At 33.5% G+C, this 20395-nt stretch overlaps 1 protein-coding gene across 13 annotated transcripts in view; it reads left to right on the forward strand.

Moving 5' to 3' along the window:
- Nucleotides 1–20395, forward strand: part of MIPOL1 (mirror-image polydactyly 1) — a 353644-nt gene that overhangs the window by 68679 nt on the left and 264570 nt on the right. For 11 of the 13 annotated variants that reach the window (XR_009597112.1, XR_009597113.1, XR_009597110.1 and 8 more), the window contains exon 2: nucleotides 11145–11223. The exons of the other annotated variants lie outside the window; for them this stretch is intronic. Coding sequence is in view for 4 of the 11 variants with exons in the window: in XM_060401446.1 (XP_060257429.1) it covers nucleotides 11145–11223 (79 nt within the window). In the remaining 7 variants the exon portion in view is untranslated. The remainder of the gene's footprint in view (nucleotides 1–11144; nucleotides 11224–20395) is intronic. 13 annotated transcript variants of the gene reach the window in all.

The following is a 20395-nucleotide window of genomic DNA, read 5'->3' on the forward strand; positions in this document are numbered from 1 at the left end:
GCTTCAGGGCCTGATGGTGGCTGCTGCAGTCAGCTGGCAGGTGCAGTAGTCATACTTCTGGCTGTGAACCCCAGTGGAGACCGAGATAGGCAAGACTGCCAACAAGGTGTACCCTCTGGAGCTAACAGACTAGAGGGAGAATTTCACAATGGCATCTGCAAGGTAGCCTGAGATTGCAAAAGTTGTTCTCACCAGTTTCTCAGACCCCAGAGAGTATCCCAAGTGTTCCTGTCTCTCCAGCAGACTCTTCAAGATTAGTGGGTGGATTCCCTTCACACTTCATTCCATGCACTTTTCAACCTGGTGTTTTTGTGTGGAATGAGACTGTGCTCAAGCCTTTTAAGAGCAGGTTTTCCATTTTCTGTGGTTCTGTAGGTTTCCTGGGCATATTCCTCATTGGTTTTCAAAGCCAGCTGTTGGGGGCTTATCGCTCTCATGTAGGATCTAGGGCTTTGGGTGCCTGATGTGGAGCTTGAATCCTCTGCTCCTAGGGGAAATATGTATACCTTTGCAATCTCTCCTGTCTGTGGATTGCTGAAGTTGGGGTGTGTTTTTTTTTTTTCCACTTGCAGAGACCATCTCTATGTCTCCTACATGCCTTGTTGTCCTTTTTTACCTTTTGTTGTGGAGACTCTGTCCATCTAGTTTTTAGGTCCCTGTTAGGGAGAGTTTTACCATCTGAGCCACCAGGGAAGTCAGTTCTCCAAGCCAGGCTTCAGCAATACATGAACCATGAACTTCCAGATGTTCAAACTGGTTTTAGAAAAGGCAGAGGAACCAGAGATCAAATTGCCAACATCCACTGGATCATCAAAAAAGCAAGAGAATTCCAGAAAAACATATATTTCTGCTTTCTTGACTATGCCAAAGCCTTTGACTGTGTGGATCACAATAAACTGGAAAATTCTGAAAGAGATGGGAATACCAGACCACCTAACCTGCCTCTTGAGAAACCTATATGCAGGTCAGGAAGCAACAGTTAGAACTGGACATGGAACAACAGACTGGTTCCAAATAGGAAAAGGAGTACGTCAAGGCTGTATATGGTCACCCTGCTTATTTAACATCTATGCAGAGTACATCATGAGAAATGCTGGGCTGGAAGAAGCACAAGCTGGAATCAAGATTGCCGGGAGAAATATCAATAACCTCAGATATGCAGATGACACCACCCTTATGGCAGAAAGTGAAGTGAAAGTGAAAGAGGAGTATGAAAAAGTTGGCTTAAAGCTAAACATTCAGAAAACGAAGATCATGGCATCTGGTCCCATCACTTCATGGGAAATAGATGGGAAAACAGTGTCAGACTTTATTTTTTGTGGCTCCGAAATCATTGCAGGTGGTGATTGCAGCCATGAAATTAAAAGACGCTTACTCCTTGGAAGGAAAGTTATGACCAACCTAGATATCATATTGAAAAGCAGAGACATTACTTTGCCAACAAAGGTCCGTCTAGTCAAGGCTGTGGTTTTTCCAGTGGTCATGTACGGATGTGAGAGTTGGATTGTGAAGAAAGCTGAGCACTGAAGAATTGATGCTTTTGAGCTGTGGTGTTGGAGAAGACTCTTGAGAGTCCCTTGGACTGCAAGGAGATCCAACCAGTCCATCCTAAAGGAAATCAGTCCTGGGTGTTCATTGGAAGGACTAATGGTAAAGCTGAAACTCCAGTACTTTGGCCACCTCATGCAAAGAGTTGACTCATTGGAAAAGACTCTGATGCTGGGAGGGATTGGAAGCAGGAGGAAAAGGGGACGACAGAGGATGAGATGGCTGGATGGCATCACCGAGTCGATGACGTGAGTTTGAGTGAACTCCGGGAGTTGGTGATAGACAGGGAGGCCTGGCGTGCTGTGATTCATGGGATCGCAAAGAGTCGGACACGACTGAGCAACTGAACTGAACTGAACAATTTGAAAATTATACCTGTTGTGAAGATTGATTTCAGGTTGCCTAGTTTTCTCTAGTTCAAGTCTGAATCTCCACCTCTCTTTCATATGCCTGTACTGCTTTTCCTTATGTTAAATTCTTTCATATATTTTATAGTTTTTTCTTGTGGCTGTGAGCTTATTTTCAAAAGAAATTGTCTTGTAAAGAAATGTAGTTCGTGACCTAATTTTTTTTTTTTCTTTAAAATTTCTGGCTGGACTGTATAGTCTCAGATTGCTAAGTTTGTATTCCTTGCCCCACCATCCAAAGACTTTGGGTTTGATCTTAGGTAGTTCACTTTTCTACCTAATTTGGTGGGTGCCTTGTGTCTGGCTCAGATATTGAGCAGGTGGTTGGAAAAAGAGGAAAGGGTGTGTTACTTACCTGGAGCAGACATCTTGGAGTGCAGTCAAATGGGCCTTAGGAAGCTTTGCTATGAACAAAGATAATGGAGGTGATGGAATTCCAGTTGAGCTATTTAAAATCCTAAAAAGATGATGCTGTTAAAGTGCTGCACTCAATATACCAGCAAATTTGGAAAACTTAGCGGTGTCCGCAGGATTGGAAAAGGTCAGTTTTCATTCCAATCTCAAAGAAAGGCAATGCCAAAGAATGTTCATAGTACTGTACAATTGCACTCATTTCACATGCTAGCAAGGTTAGGCTCAAAATCCTTCAAGCTAGGCTTCAGCAGTATATGAGCCAAGAAATTCCAGATATGCAAGCTGAATTTAGAAAAAGTGAAGGAGCCAGAGATCAGATTGCCAGCATCTGCTGGATCATAGAAAAAGCAAGGGGATTCCAAAAAGAATCTACTTTGGCTTCCCTTGTGGCTCAGCTTGTAAAGAAGCTGCCTGGCAATGCGGGAGACCTGGGTTGGGAAGATCCCCTGGAGAAGGAAATGGAAACCCCCCTCCGGTATTCTTTTCTGGGAAATCCCATGGACAGAGGAGCCTGGTGGGCTAAAGTACATGGGGTTGCGAAAGAGTCAGATACGACTTAGCAACTAAACAATAGTCATTGTCACTATTTCTGCTTATGATTCTTCTAAATCACCATCTTTGTTAATTAAGGGATAGTTACTGTGCATATACAAAGATCTATCACTGTTCTACAAATGAGAAATATCTCCAGCAGTGAAAATACATATCTTTTCAGATAAAATTAGGAAATATTTCAGATTCATGTAGCTTTGACTCCAACAAATGATAAATTTGGTTACTTACATCACATGTCTGTAGCAGTAACTAACTAGGATATTGCTTCAGGGTGCAGCAGATGGCCTCTGGTGAGGAGAATGTTTGCTAAAGGTGACAGAGTGTACCTTTCCAGCATATGCACTAGGTCATTGGTAATGTAAGGTCTTAGCTTCAGGAAGTTATTAAGTATAAGGTCAGGGAAAAATTCCAAAGCATTTTAATAAAGTACATATCTCTCAGCAGATTATATTTTCTGTTCAGTTCCTATATGATAAGATGAAACTTTTAGGCTTTTCTCTAAATGACGTGCAATATAGAATCCATGTGAGGTGTGTATGTATGATATATTCGTGAACCGTGTGCAATATTTGTTACATATGTTTGTGGATACGTATATCAGGCATGAAACTGATAAAAGTTTGATAGTGTTCCATTATAAGATGAAGTACTCATTGCTAGTTCTGTGAAAGTAAATGATAGTGTATATACTGTTTTATATTATAATATGTATTTTAAGCTATTATGGAAAACTATAAACATACAAGAGTACAGAAATGGAATAATGAGCCCCTATGTACTCATAACCCAGCTTCAACATGATTATAGTATAAATCAACACATCCTAGAGATGACGTTTCTTAAAAGAAAGATAATTCTTTTAAAATGAAAGAGCATTTTCTTGTAGAAAATGTCTTAAAATTTATAGCACATATTGTTTAATTTAGTACTGTAAAACACTGTACATTTGTTTCACTAAATATTAATTTTCCAAGTATTAATAATATTTTAAACTCAGTCATTTTGCCATCTTGATATGTTTTAAAAAATAACTTTTCTGAAACAGGTTTTTAGTGAACATATACTTCTGAATCTTAAGAAACTCTTTATGGTATTGTGAACAAAAGAGCTAGTACCATCCTTACATGTAATTTGTAGTTGACATCTTACTTTAGATGCAGGAAGAAAAAATCATTGAAGGAAATTTCTCTATATAATTGGCTTCTTATATTTTCCCATTTCATATTGTATTTTATTCTACATCAGTTATGGATTATCTACTTTAAGATCATAGTCTTATTACATATTTTTTATTAACAGATACATTTATTAAGAATGACTCTTAAGAAGTTAAATGAGTTTTGGTAGGTCCTCAGATTAATGAAACTGATGGCTGTGACTTTCTTGATATTGGATAAGGAGTTAGAACTGTAAGCCTAACATTTGCTTTACTTTCTTCAAAGTTTTTGTTTCTAGTAATTGTATTTAACACCCTAGTTACCTTTAACATTACTGTTTAAAAAGTGAAATACATAGTTTGCATGGTGCATACTGTCCACTGGGAATGAGTAAGTGCTATAATTTTAGCAAATTGCATAGATAAACTTTATCCTAATTATATACATGAATTGTTATTTAGTATTTAAAATATAAACTAACACAACATTGTAAATCAGCTATATGTCAACAAAAAAAGGAAAAAATTTAATACTAAAAGTGTTCAAAAGCATAACTGCTATCATCAGAGTATATTGATGTTATTTGTTAATGTCCCTATTACTGCTTATTATTTAATTTATAAATGATAGAGAATTATTAAGCAATTTTGGGGGGATAAAATCTGTTAGTAAAGTATTATGATATGTGATGAATTAAGAACTTACAGTTTTTACTTTATTTTAGAAGGACGTTTTCTAACAGCTGTTCTTTTATTTGTCATACCAGTTGTCATTACAGATCGATTTAACTTGCTCTAATACTTTTTTACCTTTGATTTGCCAAGAACTTCAGTTGGTTGTATGGAAATGTAAGCCTTTGTGTGAAGGAGTGTGTCATTGCATCAGAACTTGGCAATCACATGAATCTTAAGAAAACATTCTGTTTGTTCCCTGGAGAAGCTATTCTATAAGATGACTTTGTTTTTATATTCTGTGCTAGATTAAATGATTTAGTTTGGTTTGGCCTAGGGCAAAACATTTCAGGTTATTTTAGAAAATCCTGTATCTGATTAACCTTCTGAAAATAATAACCAGTTTTAAAGTTTTTCTTTTAAAAATGTTATCAGTAGGCTGTGCAATACAGGATTCATTCTCAAAATGTTGTTTGTAACTGACAGTGAAAGCTGTTGCAGTGTTCCATCTGGTATATGCATTGTTCCATCTGGTATATGCAGTGTTCAGGTATATTTATTTGTTTGGCTATGTTGGGTCTTAGTTGCATGAAAACCATATATTTGAAACATTAAATATTTATCTCCTTTTAATTTGACACCCTCCATGATATTAAATGATATAAGTAATTAGTCTTTTTTTGATACTAATTTCTGTTATAAACTCTTAAATATTAGAATCCTGAACACTACAACTGTTATAAATAGTCCCTAATTGAACAAAGAAATGTGATTATTTAAAAAAAAAGCTTAATTCTCAGGAAATTCATCCATTTAAAATTTTTCTATACTAAAATATTTCTACCATATATTAGTTAAATTAGAATTTTTCACTCTACATAAACCAAGCAAGCAAACAGCCATGACAAAGTATAATTATAAAAGTTAATGTCTTAATTATTTGTTCAGAGTTTCAAGGGAGTCATAAAGCTTTCTTTGAGTTCATTTTGAATCTCTGATGTAATGTGGCTTCTTTCAGAGTTTCTTATAAAATGCTAAGGTTATTAATAAATATTTCATTATTAAGTTAAAAAAAATATAGGCACGTAGTTAAAAAAATCAGATTATACAGGTAGATAGATATGAAACAGAAATACTTCTCTCCCTCATTTTCTCAGTCTTTCTACCTCAACTCTTAGGCCCTTTCTTCAGAGTAACCGCTGATAATAGATTGCTGTGTGTATCCTATTCAAGCATGTATGCAAATATGAGTATAATTTTACAGTTTTTTCTGTCTTTAAACTATCCATGTTCTGTACCTATATTGTTTCAGCTAAAGATTTATTTTGGGTAGGAAATTTATTTGCCTTATCTATTTATTTTATATTTAATCCCTAGAATGGTTGGCTGACAAATAATATATAGGTGCATAACAGATGCTTGTTGAGAAAATCTTCACATCTTCTGCCCACCTGCCTGATCATCAAGTACATACTGAAATACTTACTTACTGTATGCCAAACACCCTTCTAAGGATACAGATGAAAGACAAAAACAAGGGCTATGCCTGAATGTAACTTCCATATACACCCTTGGCGGATATATATCATAAACACTGAAGTAAAACCCAAACTGGTGGCTTCATGAAAGTAGTAGCACAGGTAATGTGGTGAGAGAGGAGTGTCAACTTTAGATAGGATGGCCAGGCGAAACCTTTTGAAGAGATGAATTTTGAGCAAGGCATATATGATGGGAGAAAATGGTTTAGCAATCTAGAGAAGTATAAAAGTTCTGAGGCAAGAATAAGCTTGGTGAGTTCAAGGAATAGAAAGAAGTTCAGAATGACTAGAGCATAAGTATCGTCTCATACCAAATAAATACTGCTTCAATGTGTATCTTTATATGTAAAAATATGTTCTACATATTTTTAAAAGACTTGTAGTAGACCTGAGGGATCAAATAGTATATGCCTTTACAATCTTGATAGCGATGGCATCTGGCTACTTTTATCCTTTCTCCCTTTCCCTAAACCTTTCCTTAATTACCCAGGCTCTGGGAAATTTGGATTATCTGGAGCTGGTAGGGAGTGGGCTGTGATGTGAGATAGTCAGTGAAAGGAATTCTTTTTTGTGAGAGAATGTGAATATTTGAGAGACTTTTGTCTAGTAAGATGGAAATCCATCAGTAGAACATATGCGTATATTGTGTATGTTGATTGACCTGATATATTTGGCTCTCAGAAATACACTGCTCTTCTTTAGCCATTTAATAAAACCATCCCAGTGCAGAAATTATCAACATTTCTCAATCCAGAAAATCCAAAATTTGTCATTGTTATAGTTGCATATAATTTAAGTTATAGTTAGAAATGATTCTTAGCTTTATACTCTGGATTCAAATTACACAAATTTGTGATTAAACTACCGAGACATTATGAAAAAGGAAAGCCGTTAAACAGAGTCAGCTGAACACCTTTGCCATGTGTGGTTTTTGTGGAGGAAAGTAGACGTGAATCTCCTATTTAAAATACGTTTTAAAAAATCCTGGGTATTGTTACTTTGGGGTGTGAAGTCCCATCTTTAAATGCCTTTCTATCCAAAAAGCATTGTTTCATTTTGAAGGATAAATGTCAGAATTACTCATTCTTTTTTAGGCAGATTAGAAATTTTAGACTGGTCAAAGAACAAATTTTGTTTCATCAAGTGTTTTACTGCTGAGTAAACAAGGAGAGTCAAGTCCCATTTCAGAGCATGGAGATGTTTGTTTAATTTTTTTCAGTCTCCATTTTTTGATAGCATGAAAGTAGGAAATATAGGCAGATACATTCAAATTCCAGTGTAGTTAGAGGTGGTATGTGGTTTCCTTAACTGTAACTTGTTTTTTCTTATTTCACTTATTCCAAGACTTAAAAATAACTTGGAGGAATGAGGTTAGGCCTCTGATGGAGACGATTTCATTTTAACACATGCTGATATGATATGTTCTGTTATAGTAAAGATTTTATTTTTCTTTTTTATATGGGTAATTTTTTCCCACATTACTTAAAGATGAACTTGTTAGATTTTATTTTGCTGCTTGAACCTGGTAACGTTAGTAATGTTAAAGCATTTAACATATTTTGTCTGTGATATAATGATTTAGCACTTTGATTAAGTAGCCTAGTTTATGTATCTACTCTGAAATCATCCCACTAATTTTAACATGAAGATGTAATTTCTGATTTAAACAAGTTCTTGGTATCAATCTTTAAGGTGAGTGTGAGGAAAAGAATCAGAATCTTATTAGTCTTATCCTTTGTCCTAAAATGAATAGATGTGTAAAATATGTTGCATGTTTACAAAAATCTTCTATTCTATTACAATATGTAGATCTGTAAGTTGTAATTGTTTGAATCATTAGAACATCTAATTTTTGCTTGACAATATGCAAATGTGCCATTAAATCTGTTTTTTAAGATTTTTCCAGTTTAATGTCTGAATCCAAATTCATAAAGAGTTGGAAAAATGAGATGTCTGAGCTATAGGATTCACAGGGATTTCATATGAAGCCTATTTAATCAGGATAACACGGTTATTAATATTCATAATGTCAGCTGGAACACAAATGACAGACTATGGGGCCTAAAAATTTTACTTGGTGAATTTATTAAAAGTAGCTTAAAAAATTAATGAAATTGAAGTAAAGTTGGTGAATATGAAAATCTTGTGTTAGCAGAAAAAAAATCTCTATTAGAACTTTCTTTAAGACCATTTTGCATTGATGTCTTTTGACAGATTTCATTGGTACTTAAAGAAGAAAGATGCATGAATGGTCATTTAAGAGGATTTAAACACATTGGCACATTAATTTTTACATGAATAATAAGTACTTTCCAAAAGCAATTAACTTACAGTGTACAAGATATGAATTGAAAAATAAGACTGTGACATCAAGGGCAAAGCAAATGTGCTGTACATTTTAAACTTAGTGGCAGGACTTTTTAATATTTTGGTTTATTTCTATAGTTTGCATAGGCTGTGACTTAGAATATAGTTATTTTACTGCATTTGAAAGCATAGTAGAAAGGAATATTGTTCCCTCCCGGACTAAAAAAATTGATACTGATAAGCATTATCCCCTGCAAGTATCTATTGCATTTATTGGAGAATTAAACACTTGTTTTTTGTTTTTTTTTTTTTCTTTAAAATTATTTTTCCTTTTAGAAACAAGTTCACCAGGAAACCAGCTCCCCTAAACACTTGTTATACCATTGTTTATGTTTGAGCATATGTTCAATTTTGTACAAAGTTTAAGGGATGATTCTGAATAGGCTTAGTGATACAAATACATATGTGTTAACATAGTCTTACTGGTTATATCATAACTTAAATGTGTAAAAAATACATTTCTAAAAGTATAGTGTAAGAAATTTAGTTGATACACATCAGGTAGTATTCAAGTAAATTTGTTCTGAATGTTAGCCTAAAAAAGTAAAAAGTTGGGAATGGCTTAAGTAAAACTGGGGTGTTTTATTTTGTGTACTGCCTGCTATTTATGTTTTAAAATGAGCTTGTAATGATATTATACAGGTGCTGTAGGTCTTTTTTGTTATTGTTGTTATTGGAGTTCATTAAAAACAATTAGTTTAGACCATTTTGTATAGTCACAGTAATACTGAGTGTTTTGTTTTATATCCATCAGAGATTATTTTTTTTATCCATTTTTAGTACTTATAAAATCATAGCTTAAATCTCTAGCAGTCTAGTTAGGGTTTACCATTGAGAGAATATAGGTGTTGGTCTGACAGTCCGAGAGGGAACTAGAAGTTTCACTTGCAGCCAGTGTCCTATATGAATGATTTAGTTTCATCAGATTATAGGAATTGCCTGGTATGTTTTGGGACTCATATTCAGAACTTGAATGGAAAAATCACTAATTACTAGAGTGTGAAAAAATTATCACAATAAGCCATAAATGAAAATCTTTTGCTTAAGGAATGAAATCAAATTTATATATAAATATATATATATGTGTGTATATATATATATATTTCTTTTTTTTTTCCTTTTTAGTGTCCTTTTAAAACTTAGATTTTGGGTAAGGGGAAATGTTTTGTTTTTGGCTCTGAAGTATTCACTTATATGCCCAGGAGAGGGCAGCATTTTACTATATCAGTCTCATAAAAGAATTAGCCCTACTTAGACTGTCAATGTTTCTTGTAATTACTCCCAGTATATTTGTTGCTTGCTTATGAATTAACTTGCATTTATGGAACTAAATCATTCCAATCATTTAATTACACCTGAGGAGCTGAACTATAATTGCTTGCTTCCAACTAGGATCTGATATGGCTTGAGCAGTATTAATTTGGTGTTTACTTTTCTGAGTGCTAAAAGCATTAAAATGATTGTGCAATGGGATTACATTTTACTAATTGCTGGCATTCATTAGCTGGGTAAATGATGAGGAAGAGTGACTGTATATCGCAAAGGGATAAAATTATGGTTTTAAATAGTATATTACTAAGCACATTAAGGCCTGTAAGGCATGTTTTAAAATACTCCAGAGGTTATTAAAGACTGTATTTTCTACATGTCTTGCTATATGAATCTCTTATTAAAAGACTGCAATTATTATTAACCTTTTTGGGCAATATGGAAGGAAATGGCTTCATTGACTGGAACATATTTCTTTGATATTAATAACTTCCTATATTTTCAGTTAATCCAAAAGTAAATGAGGAACTTAGAAAAAGATTGCCAACTCCAGATCAACATATTTAGAGAAAATTGGAATAGGAGAAGCTTGCTACAGCTTTATTTGAGGACTTTTTAAAGAACGCAGAGTTCTAGCTGTGAGGTGAATCTAATTTTATTATTCTCTTTAAAAGCATGCAAAAAAGTGAACTTGCATAGCTTTGATCATATTTATTATGAAAACAAATGCAAGAGAGAAATACCAATAATTCCACAAGCTGAAAATAACCTTTAAAAAAATTAGAGTAACATTTTAAAATTACACACTATGAAATATTTATGTGCAAATATACATTCAAATAAATAAGTTTGAAATTTTTGCTATAAACTTATGACAAATAGAGTAAAATTTTTATTTTTCTTAAATTGTTGAAGTTGTATTAATAGTTGCAGAAGACTTAAGTTAAATAAATTGAATAGTTCCCTAACCAAAGGAGCAAGAATGTCTAGACACTTACCCTTGAACTGTATTTACTAAAATGTAAGTGTGAATGAAAGAACTATTTTTCTGAGAAAAAAGATTTAATTTCACGTGTTGAAATATACAGTTAATTGTCCTATTATAAGTGTTTTAGAAAACCAGTTATCCTGTAAATTCTCTCTTAAACAAAGGTAAGATTTAGGTGTGTTCTGATATATTGTTTTAAGTTTATTTATCTAGAGTTGGCTTTATTTTAGCCTCAAATCTTGGCGCAGAAACCAGAGACATTGCCAGAGCAAACAAGAACAGAAGTGCAAATGGAGGACTGGTCAAAAGGTAAGGACTTTTAAGGTATTAATACCAAACCCCAGGTGATGTGCTACTTTAAGGCACTGAATGAAGTGTGTTTGTTCTAACCAGTGTATTAGACAGGAGCAGATAAGCACAAGCACACACGCACGCACACATGCAAGGAAGGAAGTATACACAGAAAGACCCACATTCTGCAAAAGAGACACAAGGAGAAAGAGAAAAGGCACAGAGCAAGAGACACTGAAAGAGAAAAAGGAAAGCAGACACACAAAGAGAAAGACACACACCCACAAAGTGATAGAGGAGATTGAGAGAATGACTAGTAGAGAAATGCATGCAGAGAGGCAAACTCAGAGAAAGAAACCCAAACAGAGAAAGGAGACACAGACACAGGGGGGAGATGGTAAACTCAATGAAAAAGACACAGGTACACATATAGAGGTACACAGAGAGAGACGCATGCATAGATACACACAAGAAGACACACATCCCGAGACTCATGGAGAGGTACCGGAGTAAGAGAAACAGACATCCTGTGACAGAGAGAGAGGAGTTGGGCGGAGACGGGAAAGGGACACACTGAGAGAGGGGGGCACCTGTGTACACGCAGACACTCTCAGAAAGAGACAGAGATGAGCACAAAGAGACATGGAAGATACACATACATGCAGAGACAGACATGTAAGGAGAGGAGACACACATACACAGAAAAACAGAGACACATACAGAGACACTTGTACACTAAAAGGCGCACTCAGAGACAACCACAGAAAAACAGTCAAAGGGGGATTCTCCCTAAAGAGTCAGAGCCACAGACACTCGCAGAGATGTGCAGAGGAAAGCGGATGTGCACAGGCAGAGGAGAGAGCAGTCAGAGAGAAACACAGTCTGAAAGACAGACAGACAAAGAGATGTCCTGCCAAAGGGAGAAATAGTGGAAGGGTGGATGGGATGGAGGGATGGATGGATGGATGGATGGATGGATGGATGGATAGGTACAAACGTAGGTAGATAAGTAGAGGACACCCATCTGTGTGTAGAGCAAGGTAGAATAAGTGCTACACAGACAGGTTTTAAAAATGTTTGGTTTTTATTTGAGGTCTTTTACTAAATGTGGATACAGTTGCAAATCTGAAATCCTTGGATAACAAATCATTCTGAATATAGTATGACGTATAGTTGAAGACTTGAAATTTTATGTTCGTCATTTTTATGTCCTCTGAATTTTTCCAAATAGAATTATTATCGAAACATTGCACACATCTCTCTTTCCCCTCTTCTTCAACAGGGCTTTCTTTACCATTTATCAACCACACTGTTACCTTTTTTGGAAGGTTAAAGGCCATTTGAGGGAACTCTTCTGTCATCCTTGAACTAAATCAGTTAATAGCTACATTCTTGCGAGATACAGAAAGATGCTACACTGAGTATATCTTTTTTGATTTCTCCATTTGTTTTTGATTTCTATACTATTACAGATTTTCTTGTCATTTAGCGTACCGTTAGCAACCTTTCTCTTATGATTCTAGGCTACATTCTGAGTTTAGTATCCACGTAACTGATTGCATTGTGTATAAAGGAATAGCAAGTAGTACCTGAGTAATGTACATAGTTAAGGATTTTAATGAAAAGTTAATAGCTTTAGTGGAAGGATTTTGTGGCACTTGATTTTAGTCTACTCTCTTTATATTCAACTTGTGATAATGATGTATTGGGGTGAAGCAGGAAACTATTTGTTGTAGCTGTTTTTATTCATTTATGCAGATAAGCAGGCAAACACTCTTGAAAAACTCAAAGCAGTTCTTACTCAATGTATGTGCAAAATAAGAAAAGAGGAAGTAAATAACAATGCCCTTCTTGCTTTTGTTCCCTGTTCAGAGGTCACGTTGCGATGAAAGCCATGTGTTTCACATTATAGACCAAAGGATCTTTAAGGAGCCAAAGGAATTATTTTTAATATCTCTAAAGTGTAGGGACTGTAGAGGAAATACTTCTCATAAATGTGAAACAACCATGGGAAATGTTAAGGAAGGGAACTGCTGAAGCTCTAGGACACTTGTGGAGAGGAAGGTTTTAGGACTGAAGACAGATGCATAAATAGTTTGCAGGAGGCAGACTGCAGGAGACGTGACTGAAACATCATTAAGAAAATTTGCATTTTTACAGACATTTTTTGGACATTGGAAATAGCACTAAGACATTCCTTAAGGACCTATTAATGAAACATTATTAACAAATAAAGTTAAACAGGTAAATGGAGTATCTTTTGAGTTTTGTGATAACCGATACATTTACTTTTTTGTTATCAAGGTTCATGGGATTTTTCATAAAGCACAGATTGCTTCAAAGCTCTGCTAACACAAATGTTCATAGGCTATTCTTATTTTATTTAAAGTTATCTTAATTTTTAAGGAAACGGAGCTAATTAATAACTTTTATTATACTTTGCATCATCTTACAAGTTTCATTATAAGGAATGCTGAAGTGGTCATTCTTTTCCTAGCTTTATTTTAGAAACGTTGCTGAAATATTTGACATCAAAGATTTGATGAGGTAAACAACGTTAACTGGTGAAATGATTTACATTTTTCTTGGTTTTTATCATTATTCTCAGTTTAGAAAATGTAAAGCTGAGATTGATAGGATAAGTGAAGACATGTATAAACTGTACAAGTTTCTTTGGGTAGTTAAAACAACCCAGCCCTGAATGAACAAAATTTTAGGTTGTGGAAGCAATAGGTGACAACATTTGTGTGTTGTCTAGTTAACATTGATAGCATCTTCTGGCTTACTTAAGAAGTAAATGATGTTTTGTCCTTTCATGAAAGCCTTCTCTTTTTCAATATTCCTTTTTCCTCCCTGCTTTTGAAGAAAAAAAGTGAAATGGCGCAGTCAAAGGGCATATGTAAAGTTAACCCTCAGAAAGAACCAGTTACTATATGATTGATTGTTAGCTTGTCTTAAGCATATACTTATTATTTACTTAACAATGTTAGAAAAAAGTCTTGGGGATCAGAAATCTCTTATGAGTAATTATTGGAAATAGTATGATAAATTACTGGGTAGTTCTTAAATTTTGGTAATTTTTATTAAATTAGCAGAAGCATGGTTGTTTTGTAGTACACAACAGTCTGTTGGAAATAATTTTAAGTGTGGTTTATGAATAAACATGTGTGCCATAAGAATATACACCTATGATAATGGTAAAAATGAGGTCTGGATACCAGTTAAATTTAGAATATTGTTAAACTTGTTTAAATTTAGAACCTTTAGGGGTCAGTGTTCCCTAAGAAAGGTTAAAGAAGGTTTTTGTGCCTACCCAAATTAAACACTGTCTGCTGTGTTTTAAATATTTCTTACCAATTGAGGGTAAGAAATGGTAGGAATTATACAGCTTGAAGAATCTTTAAACAAAAACCTTTCAATTTTATGAGTTTCTTTAATATTTTTAGGTTTAATATTTTAGGAGTTAATATTTAATATTTGTTTTATACACAGAGTAGTTTTCACTTATGTATTATCTCAATTTAAATGTGAAACACATTTTAAAAACTATTTTAAGCATAGTTTTAAAAAAGTGAGCATAATTCTAAATCATTGTCTCAATTGAAACTTGAGTTGAAAGCCTTCTAGAACTGCTTATGTCAATAGATTTCTTACATGTTGCAGTTTTTTGGAGGTTAGCAAATATTTTAAAAAATCTTATCTTGCTGCTCTGAGTAAAAAGCAACTTCTTTATATGTAAAGAGGACATGATTTTGTTACCATGATTTTTGTGGTTTTTCTCTCAAATAACAAGGACTAAAACCTAGCAAAAGGTAACTTATAAGTAGTTTGTTAGTTTCATCTTGAGTCAGAATACTGTTTAATTTTGCTTGGCATTTGGAACCTGTGTGCCACCTTCAACCTCTTTTATTATTGGTTGTTTTATCTTTTCTCTCTTTTCACAAATTACGTGTTCTTTTACTTTTTGCCCATATAGTGTTCTGTAACTGAATTACATCTAAAACTATTGTATGATTTGCAAACATTTTATAAGAGTAGACATCTATAGAAAAACAACCTGGATGCTTTTAAATGTCTTTGATCATTATGATAATAGTAGAATTTCATGTCATCTTCATAAACTGTTTTAAAGCAGAGAGGAAGGAAACAGCCACTTATGTAAAATGGACATCCATTTCTAGCAGCAAGATAGCTGGTAGGAAAAAATGAATCCCTTAGACATTATGATTAGACACTCCTTGAAATTCAAGGTGTTGGAACTGTCCACATAATTATTTATTCTGTGTTGAATTACGGGATTTGAATTGTACTTAATAATTGCCATTCTAGTTAGTAATGGTTATTTTCCTGGAATGAGTAAGACAATTTGTTTTCATTAATTTTCTTTTTGTTTAAATTTAAAGGAAAATTAACACTGGAGAACCAATGCATTTATTAATTTCAATAACATGTTATAGTAGAAAGAATGTAGCTTTTGGAACTAGATAGACCTGTGTTTTAATTTTTCAACCTTCTACTAACTACCTACCTGGACTTAGGTGCAAGTTTCATAATTATTTTCAAACCAGAGTTTTCTTGTTTATGGAACAGGGAGATACTTCCTTTTGGAGAGTTTGGAAGATGAGAGATTGTGTATGTAAAAGCCCTACTACAATACCTGAAATAGGAAACAAGTTTAATATGAATTTCGTATACCAGAATAATTATTTTCAATAATGTAGTGGTAGTAATAGTCTTTATAGATGCTTAAAAAAATAAGATTGTTGACATATTTTATAGGGCCTAGATAAGTGGTGGTGATTGCATCATTGTTCTTCCACCCAGCTGTGAAAGATAGCCTATAAAAAAGTTTCAGAAGTATTAAGAACACAAATAATAGTATTTGAAATGGTTATTATTAGTTTTATAGGAAGTTATTCTCTTTAGATATAATGTTCACAATATCAAAAACTTGATATTTTTCAAAGTAGTATAGTTTATATTTAGTATATTTATATTTTTTAGAATAGAATATACAATCAATAATAATCATTTAGGGTAAATTCTAATTGTGTCTGTATTGAAATCCCAATTGCAGTAATAATCTTCACACTAGTGACATCATACAATTTGCCTTTTCCTTTTGGCAAGGGTGAATATAAGAATGCATTTCTAATTTTTGTTTTGCCATAGAAGGGTTAAAAAAAGAGCATGTCAAGGTCTGCCTAAATTTACTATTTATCTCCATAGGTTCTAACTTAATAGAGTTCTGGTGGTTTCTTACACATGACCATTGAGAATATTTGAGAGTGGTTTTAGGACTGCTGGCAGCGAGCCAACAAGGATTGATTCATTTCCAGAGGAAATGCTAAGATACCCTTAAAAGCATGATTGAGGTTTGCTCTTTTAGAAAAAAAAAAATTTCTTTTTAAAAAAGATAAGTTTATAAAAATAAATGAGATTCTGAGTGTCTTTATTTTTTAGAGTTGATATGAATGATTCTGTCACGATCCCTGGCCTCATTAGAAAAATGTAATGGAAAACCAAAAAAGTTTTATAAGGACAACTTAGTCTTCTAGCTGGTTATAAAGTTTATTATAAACTGTGTTTTGGGATTTATAATTTCTGCTGTTAGTAATTCACATTTATGAATTTATGTCATATATATTTTTTTATATTTTTTATATAGTTTTTTAAAAAGACTTTATTTTGTAGAACGGCTTTAAGTTCTCAGCAAAACTGAGCAAAAAGTACAGAGTTCCCATTGCACATCTACTACCTAACCCCACACAAGAACAGCTGAGTATAGTGGCATATTTGCTACAGTTGATAAACCTGCCCATAAATTCTTAATGAGGGAAAATTTGGGGAGATAATAGGACTCTTTATTTCTTTTCTTTCTTTCTTTTTTTTGAAACTAAATTTAGAGTCTTTTATGTCAGTTCAGTGTATACTCTTCACATGGAATTCTTACTACTCTTTCAGTCCTTCATTTTGTAAAAATGATAATTACTAAGACTAAGCATGAAAAATGGTAAATTTTTTTTTTAATAGGACTACTTCTCCATTTTTATGCTATTAGTATGATCCTCTCTTTTTACAACTTGGGACTATTTCTTTGATTTAAGGAAATGCAATTCTGCTTTTAAAGAGGTGTCTTAAATATATTTGTGACCATGAAAATATATTTTTTTGAAATAGAAAAAAACTACTCGAATTTTTCAAAAGCTTTTGGCTTTGTTTTTCAAGTTCTCCATTCTTAAGAATATGAGCTCTTTGATAAAAGTCCTCATTCATTTCTGATTAGGGCCCTTTCATGCCAGACCACTTCCTGGAACACATATTTATGACACAAATCTCAGTATAATATTATTGAATCTTGAATTTTTTAGAAATTGGAATTTCAGTGGATCATACTTAAGGTGGTTATTATGGTCTCCACAGTGGCTGCATTTGTCAGCTTAGCATGATTGTCCTGAGTGTGTGTTGGCATTTTGTTGATTTTGTTGATCTGAATCAATATACTGTGGTGTATAGACTGAATTTATGACCATTTACACAGTTGGTTCAGGTTGACTGACTGTTTGTAGAGCAGGACTGATGTGACTACATTTACTCACTGTTTTTGGTTGTAAATACATGTGGAAGTTGAACATAAAATTTGGGGTTTAGTATGTGTAGATATTTGTGTTTTAATCTAAACTACCTGTCATGTAAGACATCATCATCTTCTGGGAGGAAGTTTCAGACACAGATTTTCTTCATGTTTTGTCTTTTGTGATTTTGTTTTTTCTTGGGGAATGAAAAACAAATTTAGAAAATCAAGCTATAAAATTTTGAAATTGGTTGCATAGATTATTTCATAGTCTAGAAGCTTTGTGGTAAAATTGATAATTTTTGCCAAATGGTAAAATTGTGCTGACAAGATGTAAGGTAAAAGTAATTATTTCAGAAAATTATATTTTGACATCATTTTTAATTTATTTTGTCTTCACATATTGAAACTTTTCTGTGCTTTAAAATCAGGATGCTAGTGAATGAAAAGCTAAAAGTAATCAGTTCACATTGGTAAAATTATACTGGTATAGATACTGAATATGTTAGTTTTTGAGAATTAAATATGTTTGAAGTTAAAAACCAAATACTCTTTTTTAATAGTTTCACTGGCTGTACTTAAAATAATGTGATGTACTCTAAAACATGGTAGACATTCTTTGGTTTTGAGTTTAGAAATATATTCAAAATTAAGCAAAAAATACTCTTATTTCCTTCCTTAATTACTACCTGTTTAAGTTTTATCCTCTCTGTTTCAGATTAATTTTCAGATTAATGTTGATCCCTAACAGATTAGTATAGGTAAGGTTTATTTAGCCTTAGTTTCCTTGAATCCACCACACGTATTGGAGGAAATCTGATAGGAAGAACTGGAGAAGTAGTTCTGAAAGAATCAGGATTGTGTATAAATTCTAGCATTTTGAGTATGGAATACAGACTATTTTGTATCCTTTCCATGGATTAAATTAAGTGTAAATAATTTACAAATTTCAAGGAATTCTTATTTTAAGTAGATTAAATGATTTTTGAATCTTCATCAGGAAACCAAATGTTGCAGAATTTGGAGTCACTGAAGGCTTTTATTCAGTTGCTTTTAAGAGTTTAAAATTTAAAAGATTTCGGTTCAGCAAATCTGATTTTTTTCCTTCAGAAACCTTCATTGCCTATATTTTTTAATCAGTCGATATATTTCAGCATCAGGACAATGCTGCATTAGTCCAGGTAAGAAGAGCAAAGACAAAACAAAATTTTCATTAAAAAAGAAGTCCTTGATCTCCTGAGAATGCAGTGAAGACTAGCATCAGAGACTTCCTCTGCATTTTTAATAGACCATAGGTCTCTAATAGGTTCTATATTGGTCCTTCTTTACCTTTTTCTTTTTTAAAAGTCTCTGCTTCTCACCACAGTCATTTGAAATGAATAGATTATATACATAGATAATTTTTACTTTTCTCAGGCTTTTTTTGTCTCATGTATTTAATGCTTTTTTAAAAAGTTAAAAAATACTAACAAGATGGTGATGATGATGTACATTAGTATAGTAGTCACAGCTGATTAATAAAATGAGAGTCCTTACCTTTTCCTTTTGTTCCCTCCCCTACCAAATAAATGGGGAATTTGAATAAAACATATATCATTTGCATAGAAAGTTATGTAATGATACCATATAGAGTGTAATGATTTCCTAAAACCTTGTATTTAAAGTAACCTGAATTACAATGAGAGATAAACAGAATATTTACCCATCCCTTATGAGCTGCTGCTGATATGTAAATTTATTCTTCTACTTTGCACAAATATACTTTTGAGCTACTGCTTAAACACTTTGAGGTCCTTAGTCAAACAGTTTTAATGATGCCTCCAATATTATGAAAGTGTGACATTTGATGAATGTCTCATATAGTTTTGATATCTAGGCACATGTCAACAAAAAAAATGAACATTGGTTTGTCATGCAACACCTAGATAATTTATAATTTTACTGTTTATATCCATCTTGACATTTTTTATCTGCCAAAGGCAGGTTTCATTTGGAATCTTAATCTGAGATTTATTTGGTGGATCTGGAAATCATAGCTAGGGTTCCCACAGGAAATGGTCCATCTACCAACAGATTAAATGGCAGTCCTGCAGTTGTTAGGGGAGCTCTGCATTTAACACACATGCATACTCATTCAGTCAGCACTGGGGAGAAAAATTAAAGTAGTAACCCAGGTTTAGGAACAATGTAGCTAAAAAGTCCCATATTTGCTGAATGACAAAGGGTTATATAGCAGCATTTCATTTTATTATTCGTGCTTGAATTTCTTGTTTGCTCTGTTGAGTCTGCTGACGAATACTAATAAATGCCTGCAACAATCCAGACGAGAGATGCCTGGCAACAAAGCTATGCGGTGGACCTCCCTGATCTTCTCCAGTTCACAACCTGACCTTTTGAAAAATTGGCTGGGCTAAGCTGCAGAATTTGGGTGTAATGGTTATTGTTAACTCCAGCTTTAGGATTTATTAATTTGTGTGATCAAGACTTACCTATACTTCAAAGTTTCAAAAGACCAAATACAATCATCCATCCATTAGAACTAACATTGTGTTTCAGTGATTTCCACTTAGTATCTGACTGGTGATTCTCCTGTTTTATTTTCCAAATCTAAAGATG

This window comes from Ovis aries, chromosome 18 (assembly GCF_016772045.2).
Source record: "Ovis aries strain OAR_USU_Benz2616 breed Rambouillet chromosome 18, ARS-UI_Ramb_v3.0, whole genome shotgun sequence".
NCBI classification, from domain to species: Eukaryota; Metazoa; Chordata; class Mammalia; order Artiodactyla; family Bovidae; genus Ovis; species Ovis aries.